The sequence below is a fragment of the Astatotilapia calliptera genome, chromosome 22 (assembly GCF_964374335.1).
Source record: "Astatotilapia calliptera chromosome 22, fAstCal68.1, whole genome shotgun sequence".
Taxonomy (NCBI): domain Eukaryota; kingdom Metazoa; phylum Chordata; class Actinopteri; order Cichliformes; family Cichlidae; genus Astatotilapia; species Astatotilapia calliptera.
The window spans coordinates 33,031,457-33,044,685 of NC_137442.1; the positions used below are offsets into that span (position 1 = coordinate 33,031,457).

The window sequence follows — 13,229 nt, forward strand, 5'->3', positions numbered from 1 at the left end:
TGGAGCTTGGTCTTTGATGAGTTCTTGCAGACTCTGCTTAATTTGCTCTTCATTCTCTGGATTATTCAGCAGGACAATCTGGAAACGGTTACAGATACAGTCAACTGCCAACTAAGATCTGCTAGAAATTAAATTCCAGTCATTAAAATGAAAGTAAGTGCTTTTTAAAAAAAAAAAAAAAAAATTCATACATACCATTTACTACCGTAATTTTATTTTTTAACAGTTGCTTATTTTCAGTGAATTAAGAATAGATGGATTTATGCCTAATTAGAACTGTGTCAACGAGTGTAGCTTTAATGTTATTTAGAAATATAAGGATATAAGCTTATTAGGTTCATAATTGGTTAGCTTTTGTGTTACTGTGTTTAAATTAAGGGTGATGTAATTCATTTAAAAGTGAAATGTTGCGATTGTGTCAATGAAATAAAAAAAGAAAAAAAGAAAAGAAACCTGTGTGTCTGCACAGGTTGAACATTTTTATACTAAATTTAATTGCATAACAACACCACATGCAATAATAAAAATGATAGCATTACTGCTGTTCTTTTCCCACATTTTCTAACAGTTAAATAAATCTATCGCTATTGCTATGACTGCGGCCACATCGCTGGTGTTAAATCATGGTGTGCGTACAAGTTTAAACTTTAAGCTGTGATGTTTTGTACTGGCTAGAGACACGTAAGGTTTGTTTCTTGAGGACATAAATGAGGCCATTACTTTTTATTATACACAGGGAGAGACAATTTTAATTGTTATCTCAGACTTGAAATCAAAAACGTAATCTGTCAAAGCATCTGCTGAATGCAATCCTTGTATAAGAAGATGTCAACATTATGGATATTTGCACATCCATGAACTCCACAGTAATAAAGAGTATCACCTCCCTGGAGTTGTGTTGATATCCTCAAGGATCTAAGTCCAGTATTGACATTCAGTCTTTTAGCTTTGTGTTTGCAATCTACAGATCCTTTAAAAAGTGCCCGACTCTTCACTGTTTGTTGCTGAAACATAATGTACACTAGGTTTTTCAGCTTTTGAATTCATCAGTATGAAAGTACTCTGCACTATACATGACATGAAACTGGAGGCTCTGCCGGGGAAGCTGAGTCAGATAAAAGTCGAAAGGCCTGGGATATTTTTTTTCTTTAAGCCTGACAAAATATCCCTGATGATTTCTTCTTGGGGAAAAAAGGGAGGTTTGTTGATTTTTCCCAGAAAGAAGATGCTGTGAAGAGTCTGCTAAGTGAAAGCACATGAATTCATTGTTAAATTACAGATTGCACAATGGTCCTGTTTCCAAAGCTTGCAGTTTAACCCGCCTTGTCCATTAAGCGTTCCTTCCACCTCTTACTTCCTTGAGGCATGTTACACCACTCCTGCATCTGTTTCAGTATCTTGAAGGCAGAAATGTCACGGTTCTGGGTCCGTTGGACCCAGTATTTTGAGTTTATTATATTTCGGTTTAATTCTGCTTCATGGATTGTTTTCTTATTCTTGTAGTGATGACGATTATTATTTCTTGTTTCTGTTTATCCGTGCTTAAGGATTTGTTCTCAGTTATATCTCACGTTTAGTTTAGTTCAGGTTCCATGTGTCATTCTCTGTCTGTCTGTCTCTCAGTGTAAAGTCTGCATGCTTGTTTAGTAATTCATGTTTCCTGTTTTATTGTGAAAGTCTTTGTCTTATGTTACTGTGTGCAGCTTGGTTCCCCCCGTCTCGTTAACCCTGATCTCTCCCAGCTGTGTCTCCCTCCTGTTGCCCATTCGCTGATTACCACCCTGTGTATATTAGCCCTGTGTTTTCCTGTGCTCAGTGTCGCGTCGTACCCTCAGACCCTGCCTGTGTGTGCCTGCTTGGTTTCATGCCAGCAATAAAAGCTGTGGTTTTAGTTACATTTCGTCTCTGAGTCCTGCATTTGGATCCACATTTCCACCTGCCCGCACACAGAGCCCTGACAAGAAATGCCTTCAAGTTTCTTTTTTTTCTTTTTTTTTTTTTGTTGATTTCTCAGAAATTCTGCTCTCCTAAAATGAATGAGCAGTTATGGATTTAAAAACCCGTCACAGCTCTGATAAATTCATCAGTAGAATCTGCAGACACACAATGTTAAAAACAATAAATTGCACAAAAATGCTGGATGTGGAAAAAACAAAACAACTCACATATGCAGTTTATTTATTTTATTTGTTAGAAGGTTCAATAAGCACTCCAGTTGAGTTTTCTGTCAATTATTTCATGGTTGAGACTTTACAGGATTAAACTGAAACAAGTTAGATTTTACAATGCAGAAATATAATTAGTGCTATAACTGCTACAACTATTATAACTACATGTGTAGCGCTTATGAAAGAGGTTATAGATGGGATCATAAAAGGAAAAAATGGTTTTGTTGTTTTTACTTCATGTGCATCCTGGGTATAGACCAGTATAAAGGTGTTTCTTCCCAATAATTGCTGTCTCGCATCCTTCATATTGCATTTTAAAACGTAGAAGCCTGATTTTATTATTACATATAATTTCTAACAAGCACATTATACGGAGCTGGAGAGTAAACAGTTTGAGCAAATCCACACTCATTCTGTCAGAGCATCATTTATTCATCAGAATCAGACCAAAGCAGATGTATCAGGTCACCTCTGCACCTTATGATTCTGGGGTGTAAAATTCTCCTGTCCATTTCTTAAACTGAATTGTTCGTAACACACTCATAAGATCCTTACGAACCTCTTCCTTAGCTCTCTGCCTGTTTTCAGCTGAGTGTTCGTGCACATGTGTTTTATTTTTAACTTCTTCCTCATTTGTAAGCAAGTTGCTCAGGCTCTCGGGTTCAGCACAGTTACCATACTCCCACTCTTTTGTTTCTGTTGTGTTCAAGCCAAACAAATTGTGACATGATCTGCAAGGGTTCATTTTTTCATCATTACTGAGATTAAATGCCTCACACCTGATGTTTCCAGGTACTTCAATGGTTCCATCAAAGTAATCTTTCTTGACCTTTTTTGGATAATAGGTCATCACTGCACCAGATACATATTCATCCCATTTGCTAAGACAGGAGGCAGCAATCACAATTTTCCCCGGGTTAGGACCGTTGGTGGACATGGAGACTCCGTAGTACCTCTTTGAATTTTGGTCTGTTTTGGATTTCTGGGAAATGCAGATGGTGGAGGAGACCAGAAAAAGTGGAGCAAGGTTTTTGATGAGTTCTTGCAGACTCTTTTTTATTTGCTCTTCGTTCTCTGGATTCTTCAGCAGGACAATCTGGAAATAGTTACAAATACAGCCTAAATGTTACACCAGCATCCTAGAAATGATCAACTTCCATTTGTTTTTATTGTAACTGTAATATTTTTATAAATATCTGACTCTAATTCATGAGATTTTGTGATTTCTTTTAATATATAGTTGATCAAGATGTTTAGTCTATTGAGTTATTTAGCTATGCAGGACAATTAGATGCTTTTTATTTAGATAAGAGATGGAGTGGAATAGTTCAAAATATATCTAATTTCAACAGAGGTGGGTAGTAACGAGTTACATTTACTCTGTTACATTTACTTGAGTACGTTTTTGAAAAAAATGTACTTTTAAAGTACCTTTTTTGCACGATACTTTTTACTTTTACTTGAGTACATTTGTGAAGAAGAAACGGTACTGTTACTTCGCTACATTTGCAAAATTCGACTCGTTACTCTTTAAAAAGTTGGTACTTTTTTACCAATGAGATGTGGCCATGCAGTCACATGACCAGTTTGAAACTGTGGCGGGCAGAGCGGCCCAAGCGTTTCAAAGTAGCGGACACTAGTGATGTGCGATACCACTGATTTCCTTTCCGATCCGATACCAAGTAATATTCAGGGTGGTATCGATGATACTGATCTGATACTGATACTTTGTACAAAAACTTATTTTATTTATTGTATCTCAAATTATAGCGTCATAATCTCCCGGAGCCACCATTCTCCCGAATTTCTCTCGATTTTCCACCCGGACAACAAAATTGAAAAACCATATCGCAGAATTCATAGTGCAGCCCAGCCAATTCCAGTTTCCAACAATGACGGCAGCTGCTTAGTTTTAATATTACTCTTATTTCTCTTTCTGGGTCGCAAAAAAAAAAACTTTTAACATGTTTTCAGGTGAGAATGTAGCTGTGTAAACTTCAAATTTCTGAGCCGACCGACACATCGTTTTCAAACCCCCGTGGTCTTTCACTACTCGGGTTAAACATGATATATAAGTCACTTTGATAACTTAAAAATGTTATTGTTTGGCTTTTTCAGTGTTTTATTTGTTTGTGGGTAAATCGGTTTGGCTGAGATTAAAGTTATTGGGTTAGATTAAATTAAATTAAACTTTTTTTTTTTTTTTGTCCCATTTGGATCTTTAGCCGTCAGAATTGTTGTCTGAAGGCCAAGAAAGATGCCAAGCAGATTTATTTTACCAAGTGGATCATCATGGCCTTTCCATATTGGTCCATTTGATTGACCTTTATTATAATTATGAATTTATTTTATTTTATTTTCGGTTGCTACAAACGGGACAGACATGACTGGGGGATAGGACAGGGAGAAAGAATGAAAGAAAGAGAGGGAGAGAAAGAAAACCAGAGGGGAGAAGAGACGGTGAGAAAGGGGGGAAGAAAGAAAGAAAAACAAACAAAACACCTGGATCACCTGTATGGAAAAAAAAAACAGAAGAGAAAGCAAACAACAAAGAGCAACATAATAAGAAAAAAAAAAAGCACCATCACAATAAACTAGCTAGCAGTAGATATCAATAGTTACTAAATATTAAACGATATTGTGCAGCACGCAAGATAGACAGCGCACAATGTGCTTTGAGGCAGCAGCCAAGAAAGGTGTAGTCTGCGTCTGTGAACACCCGTGTGTACACCTGTATGCACACCTGTGTGGATCAGCATGCTTGTATTCCAAAGGTTTCTCCATGTAACGATCTGCTAGGGAGTGTGGGGAACCATAGCCCCGTCCCCCAGGGCATGAAGCAGGTATGGAGGAGATCCAGGCCCCAGACATCCAGAGGCTCCAGAGTACGAGGACCCGAGGAGGACCACCAAAGGGGGGGAACCATGCCACCCTCCTGGGAAGAGCTGAGTAGAGCCCCAAACGAGACATCACCCAGCAGCTACGGAGCAGAGGCCAGAGGGGGTTGCAGTGGCATGCCCGCGGGCTCTGCCGGCAGCCAGCTGTGCCAGAGAGGACCGAGCTTCAGCCCCCCGGAAGGGGCCCAGCCGGGCCACAGGCGCCAGGCCCTGCCAATCGGCCACCAGGAGTGAGCCGGTACATACATGAGTGCCCAGCCCCAGTCGACAAGAACCACCAACACACCAACGTCTGAGGGCATCAGCCACCGGCAGGGAGTGTGGTGAGGGGGGATAGGCCTCCGTACTTTAGAGGACCTGAGATGTACCCAGAGAGGTTGAGTCTAAGACCCAACCTGATATAGATACAGACGAACAGGCGCACGCGGACACAGACGTGCATTCCCACCCCCATATACACAACCAAATACTCGGCACTCACCCAACGTGTAGACAGACACAAATAGACACTGCACAGACAGTCGCACTCCCCAAACATACTCTATATTGCATGTGCATTTATGCAGAAATAAATGCACATTCATACAATTTATGGTAAACTGAGCTGCCTTGTATGTACATATGTTGAAGATGCCTCGTTTTAATGTTTTCTCTGAGGCTGCTGTGCCAATTGGAGCAAAAATGAATATAAAGTTCACAGCATATCTTGTCACTGGAAATTGTTTGCACTGTTTATATATTTATATTATTTACTATACTGGTGAAAAAAGCTTTGTTGTGAAAAACTGAAATCTGTAAATTAGAGTTGTTGTGCCTTATTTTGCTGATGTTTTTACATATATTCCTTTTGAAAATACTAAAATTTGTATATTTATTTATTTTTGTTTGTCTGATATTTATTTATAAAATAAATCAGACATTTTAAAGTTACTCGCTACTTGAGTAGTCTTTTCGCCAAGTACTTTTTTACTCTTACTTGAGTAACTTTTTTTGAAGACTACTTTTCACTTTTACTTGAATAATAATATTTTAAAGTAATGCTACTCGAGTACAATTTTTGGATACTCGACCCACCTCTGAATTTCAAATCAACAAGCAAAAATCCATCTTTGTTATTACTGATTCAAAACGTATTTTGCAAACAACCTTTTTTCCTGGGCTGTCAAGAGAAATACTAAATTTAATCTTTGAGTTGACTTAACAGATCCAGCAGCTACACAGCAACAGCATCATATATGCACTGAAGACTGTAATAGAGCTGGGCGATATATCGAGTTTTTAAAAAATATCGATATATTTTTATACGAGATATAAGATGTGACAATATCCTTTATATCGATATAGTCTATGTTACGTTATAATTATACTTGTGGAGCCGCAAGTTTGCCTCTCTTTCGTCCACTTTCGTCTTTACAACGTTACTCGGCCTCGCCTCTCCTTCACTGAACACAACTCCCCCTCCTCCCCCATCGGATGCGACAAGATCAACACGGCAAATCTCCGTTAACGAGTTACTGCGCATCGCCCCGTGCGTGGGACTGGACACCGTCAACGTGTTAGCTAGCTAACCACGCTAACGGGCTAACCACGCTAACGCCATGCAGCCCAGAGGCGCTGCATGGACTAAAATCCTTTCATTTTCTCAAAAGTTGACAGCGCGCCTTATGTATTAATTCTGGTTGTGCTTGATGGCCACGAACCGATTTTATGTGGAACACAGCGCTCAGCAATCTGTCAAAAAATGTTTTAGTACGACTTTGGTAAGCTACGGAGCTGCACCGCTTGATGGATTGTCGGAGCATTACGGCTGAGCCTCGCAGAGTGATACGTACTGTGCTTCAACGTAATATTACCTTACTGTGTATAAGGACCATAAATGGCACCTGTTAAGAGACGTGGTTGCGAAGCGGATTTCAAACTCCAGGCTGTCAGTCACACAGTAAAACTTGGGAACAGAGCAGCTGTGAAATCTTTGTTATTGTGCTCAGCGTCTTTTAGTTTACATTTTGACTGCACAATTGTGAGCTTTTTGTTATGCACAAAAACAACATTGTTTTCTTTTATTTATGGAGCATTATTATTTAATAAATGCTCATAATTTATTTTTGAGTAAATTTTATGTACATCTGCTCTATGTTAATAAAAGTGCCTGTGTGACATCTGGGACACAGCTTTGACTAAGAACTCTCTTTTTGTTCTTACTTTATGGCTTTAAAAAAAATATATCGAGATATATATCTTATATCGCCATCCAGCTAAAAAATATCGAGATATGAATTTTGGGTCATATCGCCCAGCCCTAGACTGTAAGTATGTCCAATACTGAGTCTTTTAGATATGATTTAGCCTTAACTAACAAATTCTGAAGCAAGTCTCTAGTTCTCCAGCAGTCTCTGAGCACTGTTGGGTGAAGTATGAGGCACACTTTTCAGCCATTTTTTAGACTTACCAGACAAAAAACACTTTGCATCATACTTTCTTTAAAACGGAAGTTTAACAGATTGACTGAAAATGTGAGAACAGTTATCTTACCATGTCGAGCACACAGGAGAACGGACTCCGTCTGGGAAGCTGAGTCAGATAGAATTGAAAAGGTCTGGGAAATTTGTTCTTTAAGGCTTTCAAAATATCACCATCAGAGATTATTTCTTCTGGAGAAAAAGGGATTTTGTTGATTTTGCCCAAAAAGAAGATGCTGTGAAGAATCTGAGGGAAAACACATTTACTTAATGTTACAAGTGACATAACAGGACAGTGTTAAAGGTGCCAAAATTAACCCACCTCATCCACTAAGTGTTTACTTCCTGGAGCCATGTTAGACCAGTCATCCATCTTCATGATAATCTTGTAGGCATTTTCTCTGAAACCTTGTTGAGTTTTCAGAAATTCTTCTTTTCTAAAATGATAATGAGTGAGCTGTTAGGGATTTAAAAACACAAGAGGTCTGATAACTTTGGCTTCAGCAGAATCTGCAGACATACCTGTTTTGCTCTTGGTCAGCCTATTTTGAACATGAGAGAAAACATATTTAATTTAATATTGACAGAATAAAATAACTATCATTGGTGGCAGAGAAGACGACAGTGAAGAAGTGAAAAGCTGCTACTCACCATTGCTGCAGTCTAAGAATGAAACAGAAAGCACAGAGCGAACAGCCTCCGCCTTAAAATGGTTCCTCATGTGATTTAAAGAAGACCAGCCCTGCACTGGACTCTTACTCTACTGTAGAAAACAGCTCCACGGGAGAGCATGCGAGCAACTCTCCTAGTAATAGCTAGTGGAGGTTAATATGCAACCGCTGATCACTTTGTTTATCATTTGCTCTCCTGGAGTTAATCTAAAACCTGGAAGGACTTTGTTCCCATGTTATTCATATACTGCTATGCAGATGGTTTTTTCTTGTCCAATCCAAATAAAGATATAATTTTAAAAAGAAAACAGCTCCATTTACCCTGCACACCCGTGATCTTTAATGTTGTTTGTATTGTTCTAATGCATTATGTTTAAAGTACTGTTAAAACTACTCTATGGTACTGTAACTGTCAGGTACATTTATGGATGAAACAGTGAGATGAATACAAGTACCTTTATAATATGTACTATTATGCTCACTCTTGTTTAGTTTATAAAAACACAGTTTCAGATGCACTCACTGAATTTGCAACAGGAAGGAACAAACGCACTGCAGCATTGTGCAGTACTGTTAAACAGCACACAACACTGCAGGTGTTCTGTAGATAATGTCAGAAAATAATCCACACAAAACACAAACAGTGTTAACTTTGATCACTTTAATTATTCAGTATTCATATTTATTAATGTTAGTGTAAGGAAGGAGGGTGAAATGAGCAGTGGAGCAAGAAGTGAAGGTCACACAGAGAGCAGCTGACATCAAGAAGTGAAACATTTACTTAAGAATAAACTGGCCCTGTTATCAGACATGCTGTGATTGGGTGGAGTTTTCCTGTTGTCATTATCACGTGTAACTGATACTTCATTAGTTTTTTTTTTTCTTCCTGTTGATGTTGTGAAACTTGCAGTAATAAACTACAGCATGAAAAAATACTTTTCTTCCTCCTTTAGCAGATACTATCATCTAATAAATACAATCTGGGTGGAGAAATAAAACAGATCAGAATTCCATGGAGAATATAACATTTTTACACATTCAGCTCTGCTTTAGCGTTAGTATGTGGTCAGAGGGTTCATGCCACTGAAGATGATGTTTGCTTTCATGCTGTTGAAGCCAAAAACCTGAAGCTCTTTTGGCTAAATACCAGAATCTGTAAGAGGAAAAAAAAGTATTATTAAGAGAACAACAACCTCAATGATTATCCACATCAACCACTCTGAGACACAACATGTCATGTTTCTCCATCCCAGCAAACACCAGCTGTGTTTTACTGAAGTGATGAATAACAAGGAAAGAGCAGTCAAACATAAAGGCTTCAATCCTGGATCTAATTCTAAGCTGGGATGGATACCCACCTATGATTTTAGGCTTTTTAAGAACGCCGACTTGGTTTCCTTCACCAGCTTTTGATGCTCTCCCTCCAGTTTCCTCCCCACGCCTCCCATCTTCACTGCTTCCCAGTCCTTTTCAGTCTAAACAGAAGATAACACAATACAAAGAACCTGTCAGGTGATCGATCTCTACCAGCAGGTCTTATTCTTAACACTCGAACTTCTCACCATATCTTTGAAGGCCTCTCCATTGTAGTAGCTCTTGGATGCTGGATACTCTATGTCTTTGTCATGTAGTTGCTGGAAACTGGAAGCCACCAGATGCAGCTCCTCTCCATCGTAGGCGTACAGCTTTTTGTCCTCACAGGTCATCAGCACGAGCTCGTCACATGGACACGAGGTGCCCTCCACCACACCGATGACCTGCATGTTTACGATTTTGGGGAGGTAGAATTTTCCCCAGCCGTTCACTTCATCATGTTTCCCTCTGTACATGGTGTCCTCCAGCCCTGCTATCCTCAGCATGGCACCAGCTGGATTCTTCAAGCTTAAATGCTTGTTTTTGTATTTGGAAACAAAATCTGACACCCATTCCAGGTATTTTATACCTGGAAATAAGCAGAGAAGATGAGCTCACTGATCTCATATGCTCGGACTACTGTCCACGTGCACAAAGGGAAGGCTTTCTTCAGTAAAAAGACAACAAAGGCTGACGTGAATCATTTTGCTGAACTCACTGAAGACCACAGTTTGAGACCCTACCGGAACAGATTTTTACCCTTAGGCTAAAAAATTATTGTGATAAAGGAAAAAAGATACAGATTGGTTTTTTGTAACTATTATGCCATCAGACCGACGTCTATGGTATGTAGAGGAAAAGCATGCCGTTACCTTCTGCCCTCTCACACTGCTGCAGATCTGGCATAACAAGAGAATGATGTGCACTGAAAGAAATAAAAAGGTTACAGTAAAATGAATCAGCGTGACAGTGATCACTGGAAACTACAAAGTATCACAACACTATCTATGAAATCCCAAAATGCAGTGTGGTGTCTGTAAGCACTAAACATGACATCCCTGCACATTTGTCTTCTGATATGTAGATACCTTGCACATACAGCCATTTCAGCCCTCAGTCACCTAGAAAAACAGGTGATTGTCAAAACAGTCATGGAAAATCCAACTTCACATTAATTCTACTTAAACATGTTTGGGACTTAAAAGAAAACTGCTCCATAAAAAGTATTGTAAAAAAAAAAAAATCCTTTTCAAATATAATTTACATTGTCTGTAGTAAATAGCATTAAATAAAATGTCTTTTTTCTGTTATTTGCTTCTCACTCGGAATATTTATTCTTAGCCTCAACACTGTATGATTACGTTTAAAAACGAAACTAAGGTGAACGTGACAAACAAAGCGCTTTCTTGTTCTGTGATAATGTAAAGTTATTTATGTAAACACAAGCCGAAACACAAGCGAGTAACAAACGGACTGAAAACATTGCTTCATTAAAAACTCGCACAAACAAGCAGCAGCAGCCTCACTTCACTGAGACAGCGCTTTAAAAATGAAGCTAGTCGTTACGTACCAGAGCTTTCTACACAGCCCTTTATCAAGCCGAGAGAAAGTCACGCGAAAAAAACCACTCATTACTAATAACGAGTATCAGAAAGGTTCAGCTGAGAGTAGTTACCGGGTTTACGGACGCACACTGACGTTTTCTGTCCTGTCGGGAGCAGCTGTGGTATCAGTAACAACAGACTCGGTACCACTACTGACTGTGCTGCCTTCACGTGCTCATCAACCGTTGTGATTCACAGTACTGTGCAAAAGTCTTGAACCAGCCCCTATTTGTATTTTGCATAAGCGAGTTTAGACCCTTTTGGGGGGTTGCACAAGCAAAAGTGCCCCTAAAAATAACTACAACAATAAATCTATAATGATACTATAACTATAACAATATTATAACTATGCTAAAAAAGCATCAATAAGACTTTCGTTGCTGCGGCAGAAAGATACAACGGCGGAGCAGTAGGTTAGGCGTGTGGTGTCAGGGAAGGCAGGTTTTCACAGCCGGCAAGCATCATCTAATCATGCCTTCCCTATTTCAGTAGCGGCCAGGCCGGAGAGGAGGAGAGAGCTGCTGGAGCAGTGAACACTGCAAATTGCTGAAGGACACAGTGTCCACAGTGATACTGTAAATAAAATAAAAAGCAATAACACAAGCTTGTGCGTCGTGTTGGGTCCTTTGGGGTCACATCCAGATTCCCCAAACATTCAGAAAGGGGCTTCATCAGAGAAAATGACTTTACCCAAGTCCTCAGCAGTCCACTCGCTGTAATTTTTGCAGAATATCAGTCTGTCCCTGCTGTTTTTTTGGAGGTAAGAGGCTTCTTTACTGCCCTTCTTGACACCAGACCATCCCACAGAAGTCTTCACCTCATTTTACGTGCGGATGCACTCTCACCTGCCTGCTGCCATTCCTGAGCAGGCTCTGTACTGGTGGCACCCCGAACCCGCAGCTGACTCATCTTTAGGAGACAGTCCTGGTGCTTGCTGGATTTTTTGGGGGCCCTGAAGCCTTCACAACAGTTGAACCTCTTGATGAAGAGATAAATGGTTGATTTGGGTTGATTACTTACAACATCCTTCCCTGTGAAGCCCTTTTCATGCAATGCAATGATGGCTGCACGTGTTTCCTTGCAGGCAACCATGGTTAACAGGAAGAACAATGATTTCAAGCATCACCCTCCTTTTAACGCATCCAGTCTGCTATTCTAATTCAATCAGCATGTCATGAAGACCAGAGATGGGCAGTAACGCGTTACTGTAATCTGACTACTTTTTTCAAATAACGAGTAAAGTAAGGGATTACTATTGCAAAAACAGTAATTAGATTACCGTTACTTTCCCGTAGGAACGCAGCGTTCCTGCATTACTAAAACCGTGATTTTTTGCGTCACGACAGTGATGTAAGCGAGTGCACCGTTAGTGACAACAGCTGTGTGCAGATCAACAGTGGATCATATATCGAGTGCAGAGAGAGTATGAGCGTGCAGCATTTAAAGCGTGGAAGTACTGACCTTACTTTGAGTTTGATTCCATAAAAAGTGACAAAAACATTAGTGTCCGTTGTGCGTGGGAAGAAAACTTCTTTTTACAGCGAAAAAACCCCCTAAACTTCCAAGCAAGCACCGAGTGCGCAACGACGTAATGGGAAACTCACAGAGAAACTCGCGGATTCTTCCACTGACCGCTGCGGCACACCTGCACCAGGATAAACCTCCGCCTACCCTAGTCCTGCTTTACAGGTGAAAATAGAGCAACAGGACCGCTAGTCTTTGATGTTATTTATTTTCTGCTGTGTTTTACTTGCATCTATTTGAAAGACTGAGTGTAAACACAAAAAATATTTTATTTTATGTGCTGGAATGTGCAGAAAATGGGTTTCAATGTTAAACTAATTTATTCAAGTCAGAGAATGTTGCATATAATTAAATTTTTGCTTGATGCATAAAGTTAAAAAAAGAGATTTTTCCACTTTGATTACATTTTGTATGATGGATTATGCAGAAAAAGTAGAATTGGGCTGAAAGATCTATCTTTTTATCACCTATTCAGGTTGTAAATTGGGTTTTTAAAAAGTAACTAAATAATTAAGGCGCTGCTGCGCCTTCTTCACTGTTTTGTTTATGTGTA

At 39.5% G+C, this 13,229-nt stretch overlaps 2 protein-coding genes across 3 annotated transcripts; both read right to left on the bottom strand.

Moving 5' to 3' along the window:
- Positions 1 to 2,168: 2,168 nt before the first annotated feature.
- Positions 2,169 to 8,313, bottom strand: LOC113014915 (uncharacterized). The gene is made up of 5 exons (XM_026156753.2): positions 8,176 to 8,313; positions 8,047 to 8,066; positions 7,847 to 7,961; positions 7,598 to 7,771; positions 2,169 to 3,264 (listed from the first exon to the last, which is right to left on the bottom strand). The coding sequence occupies exons 1-5, from the start codon at positions 8,176 to 8,178 to the stop codon at positions 2,647 to 2,649; spliced, it is 930 nt and encodes a 309-aa protein (XP_026012538.2). The 5' UTR covers positions 8,179 to 8,313; the 3' UTR covers positions 2,169 to 2,646.
- Positions 8,314 to 8,841: 528 nt separating this feature from the next.
- LOC145423692 (uncharacterized) lies at positions 8,842 to 11,341 on the bottom strand. 2 transcript variants are annotated; one of them, XM_080296429.1, is made up of 6 exons: positions 11,224 to 11,341; positions 10,637 to 10,669; positions 10,421 to 10,473; positions 9,758 to 10,137; positions 9,554 to 9,670; positions 8,842 to 9,348 (listed from the first exon to the last, which is right to left on the bottom strand). In XM_080296429.1, the coding sequence occupies exons 2-5, from the start codon at positions 10,651 to 10,653 to the stop codon at positions 9,554 to 9,556; spliced, it is 567 nt and encodes a 188-aa protein (XP_080152555.1). In that variant the 5' UTR covers positions 10,654 to 10,669; positions 11,224 to 11,341; the 3' UTR covers positions 8,842 to 9,348. The 2 variants fall into 2 exon arrangements, with proteins under 2 accessions (XP_080152555.1, XP_080152556.1); XM_080296430.1 differs by having other exon boundaries at positions 11,119 to 11,303.
- Between the last annotated feature and the right edge of the window lie 1,888 nt (positions 11,342 to 13,229).

Excerpts from the sequence above, each read along its gene's own strand:
- LOC145423692 (XM_080296429.1), bottom strand. Across the intron at positions 10,138-10,420 it reads GCAGTGTGAGAGGGCAGAAG|GTATAAAATACCTGGAATGG; the intron begins GTAACGGCATGC and ends GCTTATTTCCAG. Across the intron at positions 9,671-9,757 it reads GAGAGGCCTTCAAAGATATG|ACTGAAAAGGACTGGGAAGC; the intron begins GTGAGAAGTTCG and ends TCTTCTGTTTAG.
- LOC113014915 (XM_026156753.2), bottom strand. Across the intron at positions 7,962-8,046 it reads GCTGACCAAGAGCAAAACAG|AAAAGAAGAATTTCTGAAAA; the intron begins GTATGTCTGCAG and ends TTATCATTTTAG. Across the intron at positions 3,265-7,597 it reads TCTCCTGTGTGCTCGACATG|ATTGTCCTGCTGAAGAATCC; the intron begins GTAAGATAACTG and ends AACTATTTCCAG.